The following is a 25,274-nucleotide window of genomic DNA, read 5'->3' as shown; positions in this document are numbered from 1 at the left end:
ACTGTATCCATCAATGGTTTCAGAAATAACAAATAACGTAAAGATAGTAATAAAAGATTAATCGTTTTCAAAATTCGTATTATTACATATCAAAATTATTTATATTATTACTCTAACTAAAGTGTATTTAAACCTAATGGCTGTATCATCACATCATCATCATCTCCGAAATATACATAGTAAAACATCGATGCCGTGACATTGTTTGTTCGTATGTCCAACTCTATACCTCAGCGAAGTTTAAAATCAAGCCTTTTGCATAATTTAATTTCACTTTCATTCATTCATGTCAGTCTATACACGACTACAAGGTATAAGTCTCCCCAAATATTTCTACAGTGACCTGTCTTGCGCTGCAGCATCTAGACTTTCCGCGACATTGATGTCGTTCAGGACATTAAGATAAATTGAATTTGGTCGTAAAAACAACAAACTTATATATAAAGTTGTATATTACATTGATGGAACATATGTATTGTGAGCTTATAAATAATCCTGTGTAAAGTTTGAATTGTAAACACCACGTGACACTGACCTACAGTGATGTCAGTGTATGAGATCATCCGTGTCATACACGGATTTGTACTATTAAGTGGGCGTCATGAAAAAACAATTAAGCGTTTTCCTCTCATTCGTTATTGTATTTTTTGGTCCTCCTATCATACTGTTTGTATGTCCTTCATAGTTGATTTAGTTTAGTGGTCAACTGCCAATCTATTCTTTAACTCATATGCTCACTACATATGACTTCAAACGTTTGGATAGTTCAAGAGCAACAACAATTCCGTGTCTTGAAAATTTCTATATAGCTACTCTGTATTCTCAGGACAGAGTAAATATTAGTATATGTAGAAATAATCTTATTAGTTAGTGATAGCTAGGAAAGAACGCTCTTACATGTGCCTGTCATTCGATTACCGATTCTTCCTATTTACCTAACAACATCGCGTGTTTTTGGACTATTTTTACTGAACCTGTGTTTTAGTGTATTCTTGCATGGACTGATGTTCAATATGTTACTTGGTGCCAATTTCGGACAAAAAAGTATGTCGCAAAATGCAATAACATAACAATTGGCGATATTTTATATCACCCAAAGAGACGACGACAAAAATATAAAAATATTAAAGGCTTTAAAAAACAGCCAAACAATTGTTATAACTACCATAATCATCTGCTTATTTTCCTTGCTTACTAAATTGCAAAAAGTAGCGCATAAAATATCAAAACTGGCACTATAGTTTGAATTTCATTAAAACTGAAAAACTTTTTACAAAGACTAGACTAGAAGTCAAATGTAGTTAAAGAATTATTACTAACGTCATTGTGGTCGAAAGTCGTGACTGATACATTGACAAAAGCAAATTTTATTGCTATAAAGCATTTGAAGTCAGGGCAGCCTTATAAAACGACTAAACTAAATGTTGAATTAAATAAATTTTCCACTGTTCAATGTATTTATGAATAATAAAGAAATTAATGTTGCAAGATTTCTTAAAGCAGTGTCTCTAACAAGCAGGCGGGTGGGTAGCCTTGGCAAACGCAGATGATAGTCTGGTGTAAAGTGACCTTACTATCCTTTTCACATAAACGTGGTAATTAAAATAACTTAATATCCTTTAGAACAGATAAAATATGTATTGTACATCCACGACATCTTTCCGCCAGAATAGCAGGAATTTACTTTACCATGTTCGTTAGTAAATAAAAAACGTTAAATAATAAAACACAATTAAAAATAATGTTACATTAAAATCACCGGTTTATAAGGCCTGTTATTATATAGTAATGTCATGTTCATTTATTGATTTTTATGCTTATTAAACAACTCATAAAAATCAATTGCTTATTTTTCTGTGAAATTTCCTTTATAATGTATATATTAGAAAATTAAACATATGTATATATATTCTTTAATTATATATGTTAATTGATCCGATATAGCCACTTATATAATAAAATCTTATAATTTGTAGTAAGAAATCGCCTGTAGTATATTTAAAAATATCTTGTTTCTCTTCTTTCTAATTTATTTTATTAACATTTGTCTTCTTTCTTCCGTCACAACATCTTTCATGCTTTTTCTTTCTTTCATCTATCATAAAATTTTTCACTCCATAAGGATTATTGTCATCATCTTCTACCATGCAGTGGGTGTCTATTGGCTGAAATAATGATGATGAATTCAGCTAATTTCTTTTCAAATACCAACAATTAAGAAATTTATGCATATATGGATCTTCATACATCAGATAACCATTTTGTTATAAAAACAATCTAGGAATTATTTATATGCAAGAACATCTAAAGGGCGCCTTTAGCATATCAAATTATTTTGTAATTTGAATTAAGGATATCGCCTATATTTTTTCAACAAACTTGTTCTAAATACTTTGTGCTACCTCCAGGTTTCCAGCTATGGATGAGGAGTGGCTCTAAGACAAAAAATTACTAAAATTGCTATTTCTATTTAACTAATAAATGATCAGGTTGGATGTACGATAAGTACTGAATATTAATGTATTTTTGAAAAATTACTTACCCCTTTCTTTCTCCATGTCTCTTTGCGCTTCAGCCGAGGCAAGCTATAATATTTACTGGCCTCGCCTTCTGGTACACTGTCCAGGCTTGTTGGACGATTAGGCATCGTTATATTTCAAGATAATCAGTCATATTTTAACACCACTCATCATTTTTCATACAACTAGGACACTGACACTAGAGTTTCATTAATAAGTTTTAAAAACACATTCCGTAGTAAAATAATTAATATTTGCTAAACCGCTGCGGTATACACAACTAACAAATCATGAAAATATATAAGAAAATACTTTTGTAACAACTCGATTGGAAATATTTATAAAATAACAATGTGAAGATAAAACAATTTCAACATTGTTTTCGATGTTCTGTTATCTATGGACCTGATAAACGATTGTTAATGATAAAAAGGAATCTTCCTTATCCATTAGACAGTCAAGCCTACTCGTATTTTTGTCAATATTTCATTTACTTTCATTTACCGGTAAATAACCGTAAACCGAGTTATTCCTATTAAATATTTATAAAGATTAAATATACAGGTAGGTATTTGATATAATCATTGAATTGCATTTACACTGCAGTTAATTTTTGTGGAGCGAAGTTGGAAACGTGTTAATAATAGTAAATGTTACCTGGCTATTAAAAACAGTTGACGTGATTTCGGTAACATAGAATATTATCTTTTTAACGCGAGAAGAAATGCATAAGTCGTGCTTATGTTTTATTTTGTTAATTTCACATACAAATTCAACATACATTAACAATTTTTCTAATGTTAATGTGTGCTCCACAAAAGTTAACCGCAGTGTGGATGCACCTTTACGTTCAAACGTCTTAGGTAGAATGCCTACAATTAAAACCGTTTCAAGCTAATCAACGTAATGGTTGTAATCGATTATTTAAACAGGGTACAAAGGTTCTTTAACCTATATCTGTACAAATGGGTGCAGCGATTAAAAAGATATTTGGACTAAACTACATTGATTATACTAAAGTGTTAAATCTTCCATTAAATTATATAGACCCACTAAATTATTTACTATTGAAATCTTCAATGTTATGGCATGATACCAGATATCATAGATTGACAATAATAATTGACAGTGAGCAGGTCATGTAGCGCGCAGGACAGATGGCAGATAGGGTCTTAAGATTGTGGAAGAAATACAATAGACGGGCAAGGGTAGCGTATGACGTCTACCCAAAAAAGTGTACTGACGGCGTGGTTAGATCATCAGAAGAATATACGAGTAAAACCTATGTTCACTAGAAGTCTTATCGGCTGAAATGATGCTGACTTGTATGCCTTAACAGTGCACAATGGTAATTCGCTACCACAAATAAACGTCCATACTAATATGACAATGATTTCTGTGTTTTTGTAGAAAAGTAGCTGTTTATCGTATTCGTAATAATATTAGCAAATTTGAGAAATAATACACCGACGCTTAGTATAGATTAAGATGGACCTGATTTTTGGATTTCTCAGCTCTAATCATACAAGAATAACCAGATCTGGTAATCAAAGTATGTCACGACATGCTTTTATTTATCATATTTTGCTTTACCAGTAACTTAATAATATATCATATATATACATATAAGTCAGAGTTACTTTCCTAATACAGATGATAATGTTTAGTAAACATCCGACGTTTCTAAATCGAATATATAATTAGGTAATAGTGCGTATAGCGAAGCAATACCATACTTTCACTGTTATTTACTCTTACATCAAAATAAACAATTCGAAACAGTTTCAGAATGGTTTTATACGTGTTTTATAAGGATTACTAGACCTGTTTAATAAATTATAATATAATGATGATAGGCATTGGAGCCTAAAGATTCTCAAATAGCGACCACGAACGGGAAGAAGGGGCGCGAGTAGACCCTCCAATAGGTGGACCAATGATATAGTCAAGATCGCAGAAATTTACAGGATACGAAAAGCACGAGACAGATCATCGTGGCGATCTTTGCTAGAGGCCAAGCAGTGTTCGTGTATCGATTGATTTGACTATTACGATGAATATATAATGAATTCATTTTATTGACAGTCCAATACTGTCTAATATATAAAATTTTCGTGTCACGGTGTGCGTGATTGAACTCCTCCGAAACGGCTCGACCGATTTTCGTGAATCTTAGCGTGCATATCGGTCAGGCCGGAGAATCGGACAACATCTATTTTTCATCCCCCTAAATGATTAAGGGTGGTCCACCCCTAAACTCTTTTTTAATTTATAGACAAAATTTTTTGTTTTTATTTTTTTATTATACAGCATACAAAAATACATACAACCTTAAATTTTTATCTCTCTACTATCAACCCTTAATTTTTATTTGTTTATTAATGTTTCCTAGAAATAACATACATGGAAAAACAACGTTTGCGGGATCAGCTAGTATTGTTATATATTAGGGGTGGCCAAACTGTGGCCCGCGAGCCACATGAGGCTATGTGAACGATTATTTTTGGCTTCGATTGAATGTTGAATTATTTCAATATTTAAATTTATATTACCTATGTCAGCTCCTGGGAAATCGAAACTATTTACTGGTGTGAATAATAACCATTTATATTCCACCATAAAATTAGCGAAATCGAAACACCGATCATAAATAATTAACCGACACCTTAAGTATTATTAGGACTGTTGTCATATACGTGTGCCATTATATTTAACTTCAATACACATACTTTGTACTTTTTTTTAAAAATAACTTTAATAAATATGATTTTAATTAAAAAAAAACATTCTTTAGCGTGTTTTAAATGAGTGTTCAATTGCGGCTCTATAAGATTGGATACTTAAAAAGTAAATTTTACGTACTTACAAGTTAGCAAACAACGTAGAACACAAATACACACCGTTATTTTATTTATATATTCTATATTTACTTTTACTAAAGAAGTTTACTAGAATTTGTAGTATGCTAACGGGCAAGTTATAACCGGAGAAGAAAAATATGCAAAAACATGTTCCTACCCCAAGCACGCTTAAAAATTTTTAAAATATTGGATCCGAGAGTATCATTCCTTTTAGCCTTGCGGTTAACTATCAAATCACGACAATTTTATTACCTTCATTTTACGAACTGAAATAAAAAATATAATTTCTACCGTTTCCATGTTCAGAAACATCTAGAATTGAATTAAATTTTTTCTACCGGAAAACAAAATAACTTAATACTTCTTGTTTAGGCTTTTCATTGTTAAATACAATATTTATAACACACAAGTTTCTATTAAAAATCTGTGAAATATTTCTTATAATAATTATTATTTAACAAGAATTTTTTTTTTTTTAACTTTATTAATTATGTATTCTAAAACACCTATTAATAAATTATATCAAATTTAATCTACATATATATATATATTTGAGGACTTGCAAAGTAAAAGTAGCATAAAACTTAAACTTTTATTTTAATTAAAAAAATTAATGTAATATAATTTGCAGTTTAGTAGAGACATAGTAATGTTTCTTAAAAAAATTTGGTATGGTCTAAGAAAAATAACGTATTATTATATGTAAGGAAATAGATATTTTAAGACGACTTTTAAAATCAATTCGTGATGGCTTGTGACTGACATAGCAACTTCTGTAAACAACAGTATTGCAGTGACGTAATATTAGTTTGTTTTTGTCCTATTAACACATTGGTAATGGAACATAACCTTCCATCTTCTGTGCTATTTTTTGTTATATAAACACAGCTTGTGTAACTGTCATATTGCATTGGCATTCCGACGATAATCCACTACATTTTTTTAATTTATTGTTTAAATTCACTAACCTAAATAAGTTTATATGTTATGCACAGATCATTCACAATGATTTTTAATGTTGTGAACTCTCTTTTAAGGATGACAATCTATTTTTATTATTATGTATTGAATTGACTATACGTAATATATATACGTAATAAAATTTTTATTAATTACACTGCTCATTTTCTAACAGATCTCAAGTTTTTCTCTTAGTGTCCTCTAATGTAGTCTGCAGGTTGTTTATCATTCATCTTTATTTCAGTTGTTCGACTTCCACTACCAGACATGGGCCTCCCCCAGAGATTTAGAATAGGGCCAGGTGGAACCGGCCTGCATCCAGCGCCTTCTGACAACATTAACAAGGTCGTTTCTCCACCTTGTGAGCACAAGGCGGAGAGAATAACTTGTTCAAAGACCTACATTTCACTAATTTTCCAACTTTTTTTTAGGTTTCCACTTCAGAACCCTGAGGCCCTAGAGTCAACAGGTCTGTGTGTTATGTTACCTGCCCACTGTCACTTAAACTTGCCAATTCACTAAACAAGTTTTTCTTTCATTCATTACGAATCTCTTCATTCCTTTTATCGGATCAAATATTATTTAGTATAAATGCGTTAAACGAACTAAATAAATCTACAGTTATTGTCATCACTAAAATAGTGGTTTTAATTAATTATTAACGTATTTCGAAATTTGCTTAGTCACGTCATTTTTATCGCGATCCTCGAACATTCAAATTCTTTACAATTTTTTTAAAAGTAAAATAATGTACTAACCTTATCGACTAAACAAACTAAGCAGTTAAGAAACGTTCAAATGAATTTCAAGATAACTAAAAAGTAATAAAACACTTAAAACGTACTCTTGGTTAATTTTTAGTTGTTTTAGTCACGCAATTCGACTTTATAGTAAAAAAAATATTAACTATGTTAATATATATGTACCACACGTATGGTTGTAGGTAACATTTTTATATAAATATCATATTAAATATGATTATCGCATTGTCACAAATCATGGCATATTACGATCACTTAACAAACTACTACGTTATTGAAGATTACAGAGACAAGTTATGTTAAACAAAAGTAAAAGAATTTTGCAGCAGTCATCTTTGTTTCGAAACTCTATGTCAGATATGCTAAATGCTCAAAAAGTCACACACAATTGCAAATATAAATGTACACAATAACACACCACAATACAAAACTGAAATCTGAACAAAACTTCAACAAAGTGAAAATTTTACACAACGTTATGAAACAGGACAGAACACTCCGCGCACTGAAAGAATATCGACTGAAAAGTGGACGAAAACTAGCAGCGATAAGCTATATCGCATTTGTATACAAGCGTCACGGCGGGGTAAGGATAGTACGATAAGAATATTACAACTCGTTTATACATTTTCATACCTTTCATATAACATTGTACAAATTTTAATATACTTGCCTTGTGTTATGCTACCTACAACCTTAATTATAATCGCTACTAAATTAATTATAAATATGCTTGTATAAAGCATTTGTAGAGGAAAAAATATGTTGTATGTCTGACACTTGAACTTCCATGTTTTATCGTCCAATTGCTACTCCGCGAGTCCTGACGGACGTCCACTTTAAGCAAAGAGATAAAAATATTCTTTTAGACAGACGGTAGACTTCAGGTAACGGCTAAAGTGTATTACACACCATGACATTATTCCCGCTGGTTAATAAATGCATGTAGCAGGAAAAGTGAAGCGGTTTCATTCATTTCCAGTCTTTTATTTTATTTTAGATACAGTGCGTCTTTTGTACCTTAATATCACACTGCGATCGCCAACCCACCTGCCAGACCTGTTGATTATGGTACATCCTCAATAAATATCTTTGGAAGGTCTATGCCTTACAATGGACATCTATTGGCTAAAATGGTAGTAATGAACTGGTATAAATTAGTTGTATGTAGATCAACTTTATTTTAATTACTTATTATATACCTGCGTAATATCAAAATCTGGCGCCTATTACGAAATAGACTATATATTACAGATATAATGTTGATTTTGTATATTACTATTCTTAAAATGTTATTAACAGTTTTGAAATAAACAAACGTGTGTACAACTAATAAGCGTTTGTACTCGGAGCATGAACCGTAAATAAAGTACTTCATTTTAACTTATATTCAAATCATATAATTGCAGATTTTGACGACAGAAACAGACCCCGATACTCGGAGACATAATCTCGCTTAAAAAAATATTCCGTTAGTAATAATACGTTACAGACTTCATAACTTTTTTGTACACCGTACCGCTTATCTACCAACGAGCGAGCAATAAAAGCGTGCGAGTTTTAAGTTGCATTCTCCGGCGAGTCGAACAATGAAAGAACAGCTGATGAAAATAAACAGACAAGACATTAACATGGCGTGCTTAACCTTAAATATAACTTTAAGATATTTGAATCGCAAAAGTCGCCCCAAAAATTGACAGTCGACCAAATAAGAGTCGTCGGAAGACACTGGATGTAGGTAGCTTTCACCCTGTTCTATTACAAATCTATGAAAGTGGCTAAAACAAGCAGTGGCTGTGGCTGAAATGAAAATGACAAAATATTTTACACTATTTTTCTGTATCATAGGTAAAACTTAAAACGCTATTTCTTAATATCAATTTAGTAAACCACGAGGTATCCCTTCCGGGCGTCATTGGCAAGCTCAGTCGCTCAAATCATAGAAGAAGTACTAGTAATTTCTCTACAAGATCAGATCAGGACCGTAACCGAAATGGCTCGGCATATTGGGAAGTTTAAGTGGCAGTATGTAGATCAGATAGCGAAGAAAACTGGTGACCGCTGGGGCCTTAATGTTCTGGAATGGAGACCATGGACCAGCAAGCGCGCTGTAAGATCCATCCACAAGGTGGCCATAAAACCTGGTTTATTTTGGTTCATTACATTGCTACTACTTGCCAAATAGCATTTACAGATTCTGCAAGGTCGCTTAACCTAAGACCTCTTCAAGTAATGAAGCTTAAGGACTCACTGGGTAGCCTAGGCCCGATATAAACTACCGATTATCCGAATTGGACGGCCACCAAGTTCTTAGATCGCTTACACGTATGCTCCATAGGCTGACTAGGCTCGAGGGCGCTTTCGAGAGAACCACAGCTTGGACTGTCACTCGTTAATATTACCCTTTGAGTATTCCGACACAAATGCTCCCAAACTTTGACTTGGTAGGTTGCTTTTTCCTGCCGAACATTACTCCAGCCACGGTTCTATCTAGAATGATCGAGTTTTTTTTTAATGGCACCGTATGGGGGCCTCTCGTGCACCCCTGCTTTATGAGGAACACAAACAATTTTGAGTTAAATATTTTTTTTTAGTTTTGTGTATATTCTTCACAATTTCTTTTTCATTTTCCTTACATCCTTCACGTTTCCTTGCATTCATCACATTCTGATCTTCTTTCACACATCACATTTTTTGTCTCATTTACATTAATGGTAATGGTTTTTATTACAGCATATTTTATTTCGTTCGTTTCGTCATTTGAGACTCGAGCACATGAGTCGATCGCGAGACATTTCTTTCGGATTGTTTTGTAGGCGGCGTCACCTACAATCATTGAGTTTGTGTGTTGAAGGGAGTCAAAGTAATGTTGGCAAATGGCAATCGTTGGTGGGTCAGGTCTTCAGTACACACTTGCCACTGCTTGTCCGTGGCTCTGCGCATACACGCGTATTTATGTTTGCGGAGCATGGTTTTGTGTGTTTGCGACACTTTATTTGACAATGACATTTTACTTAGAGGCGGTCGTGAACGATGATCGCTAGAGAGTTTGTCATCTAGGATGTCTAAGTAACTGACTTGTTTGGCCTTTGGCACTGGACATATCCACCACCTAGACGACAGTTAGTCATCGAATCTCCGTCTACAATAACTGCTTAGACAAAATTGTTATTAAATTTTATAGTAATTGTTTTACTTATCGTACTTTTATGAAGTAATCAACATTCATTCTATGTGATTCATTATATATTAATACTTATATAGTTAGTCAGAGACTTTAGCGACTACAAAAACCGTGACAGGACATAATACTGCCAGACATTCGACGGACACATCAATGACTGTCGAGTAGTCGGAATATTTATGTAAATATATATACTCTTTACTATATTAAATAACCTATTAATTACAACCTAATAGGTTTCATTTGTGTTAAATATGTTTTTGGTCGTCCAAAATTCACTTCGGTGATTTTTCGGTTCACCAAATGTTCTATGGCTATTGGCTTTAAACAGTTTATAGGTGGCCGAGCTATGAAGGCGAACTCATTTACTTTTTATTTTTTTTTTATTTTTATTTTTCTTCTAGCGTTAAATAAAAAAAAACTATTCCGTTTTCTTAAAATTATTCAAAAATATATTGCTTTAGATTACGGGCTATATTTTTATAACAGTACAAATTATTTCTCAAAATTTTTTTTGGAAAATAATAAGTCAAATAATACTTACAAAGCCACTTTTCGCTTTCTCATGGCGGGACATTTTTCTGTTGTTAACATTCGACCGCACCATTCTGTAATTAGAAAATATCGTTAATAAAATAATAAATATAATTGTTCATCATTACGTAAATCTCTTTGTTATTTGATAACTCCATGAACATCATTTGGACTTTTTACGAGACACTTCGTAAAAACAAAAATAAGTGATGCTAAGTTAACAATTTTTTTATTTGTTAGCCACTTTAGTTTGACTTTTCGAATTTATAATAAAACTATTTAAATCACTCTAAGAACACTGATATTGATATAAGCCAAGGGCCTGAGCTAAGGCTCTTGAAGGAAGCAAAATGCCTACATACTAAAAGATGTCTAGGCCTAGCAGGATTTAGTAATAATGACAACAATAATGTAGTAATATCTTGCAATAATTATTAAAATTATTGTTTTGGGCTACCTAAAGAATCTTAGTACCTAGAGGTCCTAGTATCCTAATGCTAAATTAAGAGAGGTCTACATTCAGCTTGTTATAAAATTTAAAATACACTATTCTAAAAACAGTGAATACTTAAATTCTTTACCAAAAACAAGGAAAAACTTTATTTCATACTTAAAAAGATATGTTCCCAATATTCCATGAAGTAACCATGTGCCGGTGTGAGTACCATCTCATTGTCAGGTGAGAGGTCAGGCATGGTGCTTGAGAGTAACATGCTGAAGGCCTCCTTGCAATGCTTTGACATGCCCCTATACCAACAAGACTCCACTATCTATCTAACTAAATCTGAAATAATAAATCCAATACTATTTTCAAACTATTCCAGAAGCCACTGACTAATTGACCATGAAATTATTCCTCATTTTTGTTATTTCTAGTTCACTAGGTCATAGTACTTCTTCACCTTATTAGTGTAAACTTTAGATACATTTGTTTTCCAGGGAATGGTGTTTGGTTCTATTATTGTTATATATGTTTCCAAGACCAGCATAGACAGATATCTACTTTCAAAAACATTAAAATGAATAACTTTGGATGAGAAGTCATTATCATATCCTCTAGGACGTTCAGTTTTTTATGTGAATTAACACATAATGACAATATATAACAAAATGACAATGCATTGTATCATGGCTCATGTAATTTACAGAAAAAAAATAAGGTGCATTATAGGAGCCTCATAAGCTTTGGGCCTGTTTTCAAATAAACCCGGCCCAAAGACCCACAAATTTTCTTGAATTCTCTACATAGGAGTTGTATTCTAATAATTTAATTATCTTGATAAAGTTAATTATTAAAACTTAGTATTATATACAAACACACAATAGTTAGCTTATATAAAAATAAAACTAAACAATTAAATATATGATTTAATATAAAATTATTTATTTTTCACTGCAAGAACATAAATTTAAAAAAGTATAAGTACAAGAAAGTATTTCATGTGAATAGGATTGTTTTTTTTACTTACACAAATTAAATATTTATTGAATTCAAATCACAATTTTAAATTAAAAATAAGTCTTAATGCATTTTATAACTGCAATTTAAGTTATGTACTGTTGCCAATTATACAAATCATTTTATTTTTTCATTTCAAATTGTTATTGAATCAGGTTACTGAAGCAATTAGACATTTTCTACATTCATCCCCACAATAAATCTGGTTACAATATTCTTTTGTATGTAATTTTATTTTAAAAAAATTAAAAAAAATCTTTTCATTTAGAAAATAAATTCCAAGACTGAAAGAGGAAAATAATTTTGCAACTTTTTGTTTAATTAGTAACAAAATTTTTTACTACAACAGTCAGATGAATTGTGAAAGAACATCACTGACAATTTAAGAGAAAAAAACAAAAAACTTTTAAATAACTCAAAACTTAAACATACTATTTCCCCACAGAACTTTTACTTTCAAAACTTGATTTTAAAAAAATAATTTTTCAGGTTTTCAACGGAACTAATATTACAGTAGAACAAATATATATGTATATACATGGATGCATTTGAAAAGTTTTTTTTTCTAGTTGACTTTAAATTTCGTATTGAATAAGTAGTAATATAAAAATTAACTTATAAAAATTAGTTTCACTGATTTTTTAAGTACACTACTTTCAATAATATTGTAGGTTTTATTTTTAAATATCACTTAGGTGCATAATAGGTAACAATACTACAGAAAAACTTCGTGGCAGAGCTTAAAAAAATATACATAAATTATTTAAATATTGCTACCAGAATTGGAATACTTTTAACACAGTACTACGTTAAAAGATTGCATTAACTGTTGACTAACGTTTCCGAATTCCGCAGGCTGTGGCGCGCCAAATGATTACAACAGATTGAGGTCGGCACAAATAAAAGGCAAAGTTTTGACAATCCTAATACCAATATAAAAATTGATACAACTTCTCTAAACCTGACAGAAATTATGATTTATTACAAAAAATGTTTCCCTTTACAAATATATTATTATTTTTAAGCTTTTTGCGGCGAACTTGACATACTTTTCTATCATAAAAAGGCGAAAACATGATCGTAGTATCACCAAAGTAATACAACAGGTATAACCTAGAGAAACACTAAAGATAGCGTGTTTTATCTAAAATTAAGATAACGAGTAGATAGTGGATTCACCTTACCACTATGTTAATGTTGATTTATTTTCATACAACTCTACAAACATCACTCTTTTGATAAAAACATGATAGATAACACAACAACGGTCATCACCGCACATTAACTAGTGATGTAGTCGTTTTACTTTGCGCGGACGATTAAAGTTGTGTAGGGATGAGCCGTCACATAATGGTGCTATAATGTTAAAGTGACATTTTGCCAACTCAGTTATAAAAGAAATTTCGATGATAAAGTAAGCAAGTAGATACAAATAATTAAATTTAAGACGCCTTAGTCACAAATTCGTATATTCAAATAAACGTTTCAAATTATAAATTTTACAAATCAAATTCGTTGTGTAAATGAAAACTTTTAACACATCCAATTAAAGAAAGTACCAAGAGAAATGAGTATTTGTTCCCACTTACTTTTGGAAATACCATGTAAACATAGAGTTTAACATTTAGTAGAGAGAATATTATAGCTCTTTTATATACTTCAACGAAATTAGTTTTTGGAGGTTATTTAGGCTGTATCAAAACAGTTTTCTATAAAAAATTGATTTATTTTAAATAAAGTCGAAGACTTATCGTATGTTAGCCGATAAAATATTTTAAAAATAACAATTTACCAACCATTATATCCCCAAAAGGAAAAATTTCTTAATAATAGCGAAAACAGGACACATACCATCTCAAGTACACATAAATTGAAACTATTACAATGCCATGGGTACTGTTACCTATCACGCTTAATACAATAGCAGCCAATTAAGGTCCCAATATTCCAAGTTTTATTAAAAAATGTTTTAGCTGGATACTTAAGCTAGCGGCTGTTAGAAAATCATTTCTTACAAAAAAATAATCCGTAAGTTCAGTTGAATTTGTAATGGACTTTAGTTCACGTAGGAGTATTTAAAAATATTAACCATTTGTGGCTTGTCTTAAACTGATACATTTTTAAAAAATTTGAACTCTTCTTTCGAACATCTTTTCTGTTTTGTTTCGTTATATTCAGTTTGTCATAAATTTTGCGCTGTACATACTTTGCTGATTCTCTTCAAATCTTTCACGTTTTCCCTTCACATTTTACATTTAAAACTGAAAACAATTACATAGACACAATTATTTTTCATAATGGATAAGACTCAAGATAAAACAAAGAAATGCTTCTGTGCGAGATGTTTTCTTCCCGTCGATGATGAGGATAAGGTGGATATAGGAGGACAGAATTTTCACAAGATTTGTAGTATGTGCTGTAAGTAATCGAAATATTAAATGAATACCTAAGTAATATAATATTCTGGAATCAAAAAGATAATTTCAGGCTATATTGATAATTTTGAAAAGCGGTGTTTCGACAATTGTAAGACAGTAGTGTACTTAGTTACATTAAGATGTTCACTGAAGCACCATAAAAAATATTGTATGCAATATTATATTTGTATATGTTGTTAATTACATTTTCAACAACAATAAACAATTTGTAATTTATTATTATAATTAAATAATTTAAACTTTAAAATATTTTAGGTGTATGTCGTACAATACCATCTTCTGTAAAAATGTTCTACGGACATGTATTCTGCAGTGAATGTTTTAAGACGCACGTATTGTGCAGATTTAAAAACGAAGGGCAAAACATTCATTCGAATAGCTGGTGGATGCAATGGGCACCTGGTCCGAAACCACAGCAAGGTAAATTCACAATTGATACTGGTGTATACCAATTTTTGATTCTGTCAGCTGCAACTGCAGGCGTGTTTTAATTTTTAGTTTCAATTACATTACTTGCAAAATTAATATTTCATTACTGTCGCCAAGTTTGTTTAAATTTGATTAGAGCGGCAGTAATAGTTTCAGTTTTTGCCCAATTTTTTTAGTTGCATGACCAGTATTCACGTTTTAGAGGTAAATAGACGAATATCGTCGAATATTACTTGAATATTTTAGTGCGAGACACTTCTAAGTCCATATAAAACGAATGGTTAAAATATTAATTATCGCTACAGTTTTCTTTTATTACATTCTTTACATCAGACGAAAAAACTAATCAAGGCGGACCAACTGCACCTCCGAAGCGTTCTATATGCTCAAGGTGTTTACAACCTTTAGAAGATAATAATAAGGTGGACGTCGGCGGCCAAAGTTTTCATAGCCAATGCGCTAGGTGTTGTAAGTAACATTAGTTACGCATATTTTACTAATTTCATTTATTAAATACGTACCGTATACAAGAAAAATTATACGGCATACCATTTTTTTATAAATTGTTAGTAAAGTCCTGACTATCAACTTATTAGCTTATAAATAACTTTTGTAAATATTCACAGATTTCTGTCATGAAATCCCGACATCTAAGCTCAAAATATATTATGGTCAAGTGTTTTGTGAAGATTGCTTCCATCGTCATGTGCTTAGTCACGGCAAGGATAATCCCTCTGAATTTTTTAAACATTGCTTCGATCAATGGCAGAATAATGTAATGTTCGCTGAGAATATGCAACAATTTATGAAAGGGAATAAGGAAAATGCACCATTCATTTTCATGATGCAAGGTCCACAGCCACCTTTTTGTCGATGCGGAACTGGGCCACAAGAGTGGTTTCAGCAAAATGAGCCGAAAAAATGTAAGTTATGTTAATACCATGTCATGTCTTCAAAATACAGTATTATTTCCTCTCACAATAAACCGAATTGTTTTTCTTAATTCACCTAGTATTTGCTATTAAATTAAGGGTATTAAATTAAGAAGGTTGTATTTCAATTTCCCTGAGAAAAGTAAAGCTATACTGTAAAAATTTTGTCTGTAGGTGCGTAATGGTTGAAAATGAAACATTTTCACAGCACTGGCCACATTTTCTTCTGACGAAGAGTCTTTCGGCAACTGTGACCTATCATTTGAATTTCGCACAGAAGTATCAGAAATACCAAGTTCCACTTTCATAGAATCAGCAAAACAAGAAAATTTAGCCGTAACTGCAATGCAAAAAATCGAAAAGCTGACGAAATATCTTCACAAAAAAGATGGTGGTAACATCTCAAAAAATCTCAAAAAATGGAAAGACTTTGTTGAAATCGGTGTGGTTTCAAAGTCCAAAAATAATCTTCCCATCGGTTGGGTGGATTTGCAAGATCAAGTGAAGAACGACTTGACAAATGAATGTCCTAAGTGTTTGTGGCAATGTGGTTCTATTTTTGTAAACAGTGAATATTTACAGAATGAAATTGTTTGTGGAGATTATTAATTCAATAAAGAATAATTAAAGATTGCATCACATTCCTCTTTATTTTAATAACATTAATTGGTGCAAACCACTGTGGTCAGTTTACGGCAATATTGATTTCACTCAGTGCTATTAGAACCAATTTTGAATATCCATAATTTAATATTTGTATCACTAAGCCAGTAATTTAAAATTTATTGAATATAAAAAACAAACATAAAAATATTATCGGGTTTATAGATAACATATTGTTTTCTTATTTTTTATCTATGCTTGTATATCTATGACAATGATAGTAACAACAATATAAATTCGGTTTAAAAAATACCTGTAATGTAGGTGTGGCAATAAGATTTCTTTGAAAAGTATTGCGTTTTCTAGTAATAGTAAACAGATTAAATGAAAACAAATAAAAAAATTAAACTGATAACATTCAGAATAAGTATTATTCATCATATTACTGATGCCTACTGAGTGATTATAGATATTGCTAATAACTTCGTACATCGTAGCATTGTACTAAATAACTTTTCATATTGTAATAATGTACGGCCGAAAAACTCCATCCACTTATCGTTCTACACCGTCAGTATATTCACATTATACAGGAAGGTAAATAATACAAATATTTTGTCTTTGCTGCATTATAAATTTATGATCGCATCTAACTTTTCCTAACGCATAAAATATTTGGTCGTTTTCTAGATCGTCAACAAATCTCCGTTCATCAAAATCAGTAAAATCATTACGCCTCCCATGGTACCAAAAGCCAATTCTTCATGATGCTTTTTTATTGGATTTACAAAGAGGCTCCTTGCTTACGGGTTTCTTGTCAATTGTAAGTGGTTTAATTTTAATTTGTTTTTAACTATAAACAGTAAAGTTTGACAAGACTTCAAGTAAGAAAATTCATAGTACATATCAATAATTGTTTTCAATTGTTATTTTGATTTATAAGTAATGCTTTGATTTATGCCATATTGAAATTAGTTAACTGACATATGAGCATGCTGCTATTGTAAATATATCTCAGAAACAACCTAAATATTGGTATAGGTAAGTAGAGTAAGTAAAATTCATTATGGATATATGTGATGCACATTACATAGTGGTGGTGTTGAATTTTGCAACTACATTCAACCTGATTAAGATGAGGTAAAAGACTATCCATATTGTATTAACCACAAGGCACATACCTCAAATTACTCTTAAATAATGGTTCATGCTTCCAGCAGTATTTAATGCACTGATGGCCATTGGACCAAGAAGGTTTTTGAGTGGCAACCATAACCAATCAATGTGGCAAGAGTAGGCTCCCCACCAAGTGGACCAACAACATAGGCAAGGGTGTGGGAAGTTGCTTGATTTGCATCACAAGACACAACATGCTGATCTTTGGTAGAGGCCTATTCCTGACAATGGGCATATATCGACTGTTATGATGATAATATTTAAAAATGATCTTGTCCAAAATTGTATTTTTATTGTTATTGTTATATTTTTTTCAGTTTATAGCCCTGTTCACATTTGCACAAAGCATATTTGATTTATATTGTCTTGGTATGGCAACTCCGGGTGCGGTGCATTATGGATACTATGTTTTTAGTTTCCAATTTGTTTATGTTGGCAGTGCACCAGGTGAGGTAACATATAATTTTAAGTTAAATGGTATAAGTTAGTATTTTGTATGATATTTGTCAGTAAGTGGTCTTGATTGTATTAAGCATTAAAAATAATTGGAAAAAACTTTAAAACAAAGTTGCTCCTTCTGTTTATAGTTTTAATTTCTATTTCAATGCAAAGTTTGATTTTTAAGCAGCACTTCCCTAGGTAAAGTTTGCTCATTTCAATAGTTAATCATATTTATATATTCACTGGTTTACTGGTCCTATGTCTAGTCTCAGAAGGATGTAATGATAATGATGAATACTGCTATAAACAGTTCAGTTCAATAGAAAAATCAAATGTAATAATTAATTTATATAAATATTTTGGTATTCTTTCTGTTAACCAAATTGTTTAAAGAAAACTTATTAAGAGATTTTTAGTTAGTTTTGATTGCTGTCTCTTTTTTATTTAATTGATATAATATATTGTTGTTTTTCAGTTCGCAATGTGTTGATAGTATTTTCATTGTTTTCTTGGATTGGATCTGTGGCAGTGTTGATAACAAGCATTTTGCTCATTGTAGCGCTGAGAAAAGTAAGTTTAAATCCATTTACAAATAAATTATCAAGGCAATAAATGTATTTCATTAGAGTATAAAAGTATGTCTAAAGAATAATATTTATTTAGGGGATAATCATTATAAAGCATTTGGTAAGGCATGGGAGGTGCTACAGTGCTGGATTTCTTTATGAAATTGACTCTGAAATCTGCAGTCGAGCGAAACCTGATATAGCCCTTGGCAAGTTATAGTGCGTATGGTGTGGGATTAAGGTTCTGTGGACTATAGACCAGCTTAATGAGTGGAGACTATAGTATGGCAAGATGGACAGATGATTTTATCTGTCATCAGAAGACATTGGAAGTGACCCACATCCAGCAGTTCTATTGGAATGTTTGGGGACAACATATATGCCCAGTAATGTACAACTTATCCCTAAAATGATGATAGCCAAAAAGATGATCCTTCTGTCATTTCTCAGAGTTAATTTAGAATTTTATTTAGTAGCTAAAATTTGAAGGTTGAAGGTTAACTAGGGAACTCATGAATGAGAAAAAAAGTAGTGGCTTGACTTTATGCAATTGTAAAGCAAATTGTCAGTGTGTAATCACTATGTTCAGTGCTGGTTCAGCTTTGATCAAATTAACCAGTTTAGTAAAGGCATATTCATACATCTGAGAAACAAACATATTATAATTTTGCTAACACAATAGATAAGACAAAGCTAAATGTTTCTTTCAAATATCAAAAAGTCTATAACAAAGGTAAAGTAAGGTATGTACATAAAAAAAAATTCCCAATAATTTTTTGACCTTTATTCCGACATGACTTGAAACATTTTACTTATCCGACATATATTTTGAGTACTGTATAAGGCATAATATGTAATACACCCCAACTATAATAATAAACAATTGCATTTGAAAGAACTATTGTAACCAAAATAAGGTTTTTGTTAAAAATGAACTTTTCAGACTAATGAACATGACAACAAGAAAATCTTGCTTGTCTCCCTTATTCAAGTGAATAAACAGTCGCTTTCCTAAAACCTCCTTTGCACTTTATTGTTAAAGATTATTCAACTGTGTATATATTATTTAAAAAAAAAATTATGTCACTTGGATAATATGGGTCTCCATTATACAATTTTATATTAGGTTATGCATATGCTGATAAAAGAAAAATTCTGTTCAAGGAATATGAAAAGAAAATTGTTCCATGGCTGTACACTTTTGGCGTGTTCATACTGTTCCGGACAGTAGCGTTCATGTTTGCGGCGATCGTCAACGACATGATATTTGCTTACAACATCATCATTTGCCTGTTTTGGGTCGTGTTCTGTGTGGCCGGCGTGTATGGCTGGCTCCTTGTTTATAGCTTATACTTGGAGCTTGCTGACTTAACCAAGCTGGAGGATCTTGCACACTTGAGGGTAATTCATTCATATATAAATATACTTATCTAGTTCTGTTGAACATTTTTATTTGTTATGATCATTGTGTAAGTCAAAAATGCCTAAAAACAACCTTCACACATATTTTAAGGTGTGGGATGTCATAGGTGAGCTCAATTTTATTATAGTTGTGATGGTTCACATGCCCTTTTAGCCATATGACATGATTGAGCAGATAAAAACTGAATCAATGGTCTTTTGGTTTTATATAAAAACAATATTTTAATTACCATTCTCATGTTAAAATGGTATATAACAAACAAAGTCAAACAAATCATATTCTTTGGCATGTTTGAAAAAGAATAAGACAAATATTATAAATTGAAACAAATAATCATTAAACAATATGTAGTAAACACTAAAAGTATAGCATTACTCATGATCCCAAATACTTAAAATTGTCAAAGCTATCTACATGCAAACTTGCTTGCCAAATTTAAAATAATTGTAAAGATATAGCAAATAGGTCATCAAAAATCATTCATTTTTCATCAGGTCATTAGTTTAAGACTGGTCATTGTGGCTATATTTGAGGGAAACCTCTATACCTTGCAGTTGGAATTTACTGGCTGCCATGTTAGGTAGTACATAAAGTGATATCTGCAGTGAAAAGAATTTGTTGCAAAACATCAATATTAAATAGCCATTATATTTACATCAATTTATATCACATAAGAAGAGTGTCATTCATTATTTAAAATAGGAGAATTTGAAAATGATGAGATTACTAATTTTTTTTATAGATGGGCACAATGGCATCATTGAACGCGTCACTGGCCGGTTCGCGGCCGACAACCCCGCACAGCACGGTGTCGACCATGCCCGCCTCGCAGATTTGATGCGAGGGCCCCGCTCTCAGTTGTCGACACGACACATCTGAAGAGGCACAACCTTTGACATCTGAAGGCGGTCTAGAGACTCCTGTGTAATAACTTTACAGCGAAAACCTTTCCCAACGTTTTAAGATTTTTAACACTGTTTTACACATTCAAAATTATTATTAGGTGATGAAACAAACGGACCATTTCTCTAATTGTAAATAATATCCTTCACAAATTAGGATTCTAAAAACTCACTATTTTAACACAACTTAGTTATACTCATTAAATTAATTTACAATAGCTACAGTGCCTAGTTAATTTCAATACAATAATTGTTCATCATCACATAGGCATCCTTCATATAAATATGACACCAATGAGACTGGTTGAAAGTGGTCTGCATGCAGTGTCTTCCGATAAACTTAACTAAGTCATCCAGTCTTAGTCCACCTAGTGGATTGATGTCTTGCACTGCGCTTGCCCTTCTGTGGCCTAAGCTCCAGAAACTTATGGCCAATGGTCATCTGTTCTCTGTACTTTGTCCTGTTTTCTGCCATTTCAACGGGCTATGCCTGCAGACATGAGAGATTCTAAAGAATGCTACCACATTTATTTGTATATCTCATCATTCATGTGTCTATCTTGTCGAGAAATGCTTATTAAATCATTCTAATGCTTTATTATTTAGTAATTGATGCCACAGTTCACATCTCAATCTTAACTTTTCTTGTAATCAATCAAACCTAATTACTCAATGCATTATTAAGTATTTTTTTAACTGGTCACTGCCGGTGGACATGAATTATCCACTGTAAACCTATTGCGAATGAACTATAGGTAAAATTGCAATGCAATTTTCTTTCCAGATTCTATTTTGTTTTCATTAAGATCAGAGGTCTCCAGACTTTTTTTCATAGACCACTTTCATAACTTAGTTTCCGATAACCCTTGCTGCTTCATTACTACCATATTCCCAAAATTCTATGACAAATGTCAAAAAGATCTAAGAAAATTTGCATTACGACTGAGTTCTAAACAATAATTTCCTGAAAAAAGTGAGAATTTGGTGCTTTGCATGTGTCGACATGTACCATGCTAAGCTTATTGAAATATAAGCTGCCTACATTGAAAGGTGAACTCAAGCCAACGTTTTAGTTCTTTACTACCTCGCTTACGAATTGTGAACGCCCATGTTTTTATCATTGTGTCCTCCTAGACCATTTTCGGTATTTTCGTTTTAGATTGATATATACTCCAGCCCATCAACAGGTAGCTATAAAGTAAAATATCTTACAATCAAAACTTATGGTTTTGTCACCGACCTATTAATAAAAAATTGTCTTTTTATAAAGACCTTTGAATGTGTAATTCAAGACTAGCCCTTATTTGTTTTATACGATCCGTCCAATGGATTTCTTAGGCATTTATTTACTCTAGCTTTAGTAATGTAGGTAATGTATAATTATAGAAAAAACATTTCCAATTCAATCGAATCTCGTAAATCTTTATTTAAAATCAATATACATTGAATTGAATACTGAATTTCATCTTTCTCTTGAATATTAATCTTAATAAAATGTTGTGTTTATATTTCGAATATATTATATTGTACTTTGAGTATTTTTTAATATATATTATTATGGATGATGAGCGATTTATATAAAAGAGGAAAAATCCTTTAGAAATTGCTTTATTTTCATCTGAATAAAATGTAACTCACGGTCGTGCCTAAAATTAGTAATTAGACATATACTTATAAATTAATTTTAAGAAAAACCTGACTTTTATGTCTGAACTAGAAGTAAAAAAATAATTGTAATTTAAGTGGGTATTGACGATAAGTTTGCATATGTTACATGAGAAATTTTTATTTAATAGTTTTTCTCTGATTAGTTCTGGAATGAAAGCAGATTTTTATCAATCATTTAGAAAATTTACAAATGTACGTAATATTGTTAAAATAGACTTTAATATTGTATTTGATTCATAGTAAAAATTAAAATTATTGCATTTGATACATATTTAATCATATTCATTTTTATTTACTATTTTAATGCGTAAAGAAATACTTTTCTAACATAGTTTTGATTAACAGCTTTTAAATGGTAAAAAATAATTACGCTAACATAATTTTTTTACACGTCTCATATTTAGGTATAAGATGAAAAATATTAATTGAAATATTTAAATATTTATGGTATAAAATATAAAAATATCTATGTAAGAGAATTATAGATAGTATGAATAAACATGCCTATTGCACATTGATAATATTAAAATGCATTTTGAAAGAAAGATTTGTTAATTATAAATTTTGGTGACAGTGAATGTTTGACTTTTGTGCCTTAATTATCTTTATATAAGATTTAAAACTTAGTTTATAATGTAGTATATGAAGAAAGATGAGTCATGACATTTTAATGATTTAATAAAATACATTGTATTTCACTGTAACGCAAACCGTCCTTTTATATATTTGAATAAAACATGTTTATAAAAATTAAATATTTCTCTTATTTCACTATTTTTTTTTATTTAAAACTCGAACTTTGTAGTGTTGATAATTTGTCTTTGTATAAGTCATTGAATCATCTGATTTTGTGAGTGAATGACTCGACGAGAATTGCCGAGGGGTGTTTTTTACAAATGCGGAAATGTTGATGAAGCTCCAGAGGGAACCTTGATTAATTGCCATTAAATATAGGAGAATTTGAAAGTTTGATGCTCTGTGATGTATTATTTAATTTGTTTTGTAAAGTCAAAATTGAGAATATAACTTGAATTCAATGATCGATGTATTTGCCAATAATATTTCAGTGAAGGTTTTAAACTATTAAGCTCTCAAAGAACCTATGCATAATATGTCATATCTTTTTTGTTAACTGATTAACGGCCCGAATTCGCCACTTTTATTAAAGCCAATATTTACATTTGTTTTGTTAGGTCACTCAGAATCCGACATGATGATACTTTTTATCTCTTGATGTTAATGCTGTTAGCCGTAAGGGTTTTACAGCTTCATCGGTACTGAGTTCACAGAGCGGAAAGGTCCGTGAACTAGATGATATATATGCCTTAAGAAAGCGCGGTGTGGTGGGTGTAGGAATGAAACAGTATTAGTATCGACGTCGCAAGCGTTGACGACAAACTGATAAAACGGAACGGCCTATACACCATTTCGCTGCGCGTATACCCAAGTTATAGCAATTTTGGTAGCACTATAATAACCTAAAGATATTCTCCACGAGTCGATCTGTTTTGGTTATAGAAAATCGCAGTGTAGAAGGTCCACCCAAAAATTTGCAGATAACCTTCGGAAGACACTGGATGTACTGATGACACTTCCCACTGTTATTGGAAATCCCTGGGGGAGGCCAGCGTTCAGCAGTGAACGTTCCTGATTAATTGAAGATGATAGATCAAAAATGGATAACAGTAAGAAAGGATAGGGATTAATGATATTAAGATGAACAGTTAATACCTATATATCTCCACCACACGTTTACGGAAATTGACACGTGTAGTTCATTTTTCATTATAATAAAAACGAACAAACCTATATATAGTATCTCAAATTTAATTGGAAGGGTAAAAAGTAAAACAATATATAAAATTTAACATTTGAAGTATATATTTAAAAACATAAATTCTTTGTACATACTATGTTAATACATATTTAAAACCTGTAATGCGCCACCTTGCTAGAGTTGACATTACCACAATAATTTAATATCGTTACACAAAAAACACAAACATTTGTGTAAGCATATCGAAGCTACCCATAGATGACAAAATATAAATTGTATTTTGTCTTAGTGTATTAAAGCCCTGGTGCATATTGATTTCAAAATTCATTACGTAATAAATAGTTATAAATTTTTGTTATGATCCATATGTTTACAGTTAATATGGTTATTGTCATAAAACAGTATGTTTTATACGATATATTTGGACAAAACAATAAATATAAAAAAATAGTTTGCAGTAATTTAAATAAAATAATTACAATAATTTCGTGTATGCCGAAAAAATTAACTATAAAGTAGGGAGTATTAATTAATAATGAAATGACTAAAAATTCCTACACCATTTCACCAAATAGATCAAAATTGTATTTCAAAATACCCGTTGTTTCAACAGTAGTGTAGATATTTATGACGATATATCA

General features: G+C 31.3%; 3 protein-coding genes across 6 annotated transcripts in view; 2 read left to right on the top strand and 1 right to left on the bottom strand.

Moving 5' to 3' along the window:
* dia (diaphanous related formin 1) overlaps nt 1-13,558 on the bottom strand; it is a 60,827-nt gene extending 47,269 nt beyond the window's left edge. For 2 of the 4 annotated variants that reach the window (XM_068766248.1, XM_068766250.1), the window contains exons 1-2: nt 7,520-7,558; nt 2,543-2,799 (exon numbers count right to left, since the gene is read on the bottom strand). In XM_068766248.1, the coding sequence (XP_068622349.1) occupies nt 2,543-2,647 (105 nt within the window). In that variant the 5' untranslated portion in view covers nt 2,648-2,799; nt 7,520-7,558. Of the gene's footprint in view, nt 1-2,542; nt 2,800-7,519; nt 7,560-10,829; nt 10,894-13,462 lie in introns of those variants that run through there. The other 2 variants (XR_011107545.1, XM_068766249.1) reach the window with 2 other exon arrangements.
* Nucleotides 13,559-14,575: 1,017 nt separating this feature from the next.
* On the top strand, nt 14,576-16,371 carry LOC137923060 (cysteine and glycine-rich protein 2-like). Its single transcript, XM_068766183.1, has 5 exons — nt 14,576-14,696; nt 14,972-15,136; nt 15,479-15,613; nt 15,772-16,068; nt 16,252-16,371. Exons 1-5 carry the CDS (start codon nt 14,576-14,578, stop codon nt 16,257-16,259), a joined length of 726 nt encoding a protein of 241 aa, XP_068622284.1. The 3' UTR covers nt 16,260-16,371.
* A 608-nt stretch (nt 16,372-16,979) lies between these two features.
* On the top strand, nt 16,980-23,010 carry pasi2 (Protein). Its single transcript, XM_068765779.1, has 6 exons — nt 16,980-17,277; nt 17,371-17,503; nt 18,174-18,303; nt 18,773-18,867; nt 20,028-20,264; nt 21,029-23,010. The coding sequence occupies exons 1-6, from the start codon at nt 17,210-17,212 to the stop codon at nt 21,122-21,124; spliced, it is 759 nt and encodes a 252-aa protein (XP_068621880.1). The 5' UTR covers nt 16,980-17,209; the 3' UTR covers nt 21,125-23,010.
* The last annotated feature ends 2,264 nt before the right edge of the window (nt 23,011-25,274 follow it).

The sequence above is a fragment of the Battus philenor genome, unplaced genomic scaffold, assembly GCF_028537555.1.
Source record: "Battus philenor isolate CCGP_79_NKW_IND1 unplaced genomic scaffold, ilBatPhil1.0.hap1 SCAF_20, whole genome shotgun sequence".
NCBI classification, from domain to species: Eukaryota; Metazoa; Arthropoda; class Insecta; order Lepidoptera; family Papilionidae; genus Battus; species Battus philenor.
Note: the sequence above shows the minus strand (reverse complement) of the source record. Positions and strands in the feature narration are given on the sequence as shown.

What these genes read in the sequence shown, in the direction of transcription:
- LOC137923060 (XM_068766183.1), top strand. Translation starts at nt 14,576, where the DNA reads ATGGATAAGACTCAAGATAAAACAAAGAAATGCTTCTGTGCGAGATGT. An exon ending in CAAGATTTGTAGTATGTGCT is followed by an intron (nt 14,697 to 14,971) that starts GTAAGTAATCGA and finishes AAAATATTTTAG; the next exon opens with GTGTATGTCGTACAATACCA. An exon ending in TGGTCCGAAACCACAGCAAG is followed by an intron (nt 15,137 to 15,478) that starts GTAAATTCACAA and finishes TCTTTACATCAG; the next exon opens with ACGAAAAAACTAATCAAGGC.
- pasi2 (XM_068765779.1), top strand. Translation starts at nt 17,210, where the DNA reads ATGTACGGCCGAAAAACTCCATCCACTTATCGTTCTACACCGTCAGTA. An exon ending in TTACGGGTTTCTTGTCAATT is followed by an intron (nt 17,504 to 18,173) that starts GTAAGTGGTTTA and finishes TATTTTTTTCAG; the next exon opens with TTTATAGCCCTGTTCACATT. An exon ending in TTATGTTGGCAGTGCACCAG is followed by an intron (nt 18,304 to 18,772) that starts GTGAGGTAACAT and finishes GTTGTTTTTCAG; the next exon opens with TTCGCAATGTGTTGATAGTA.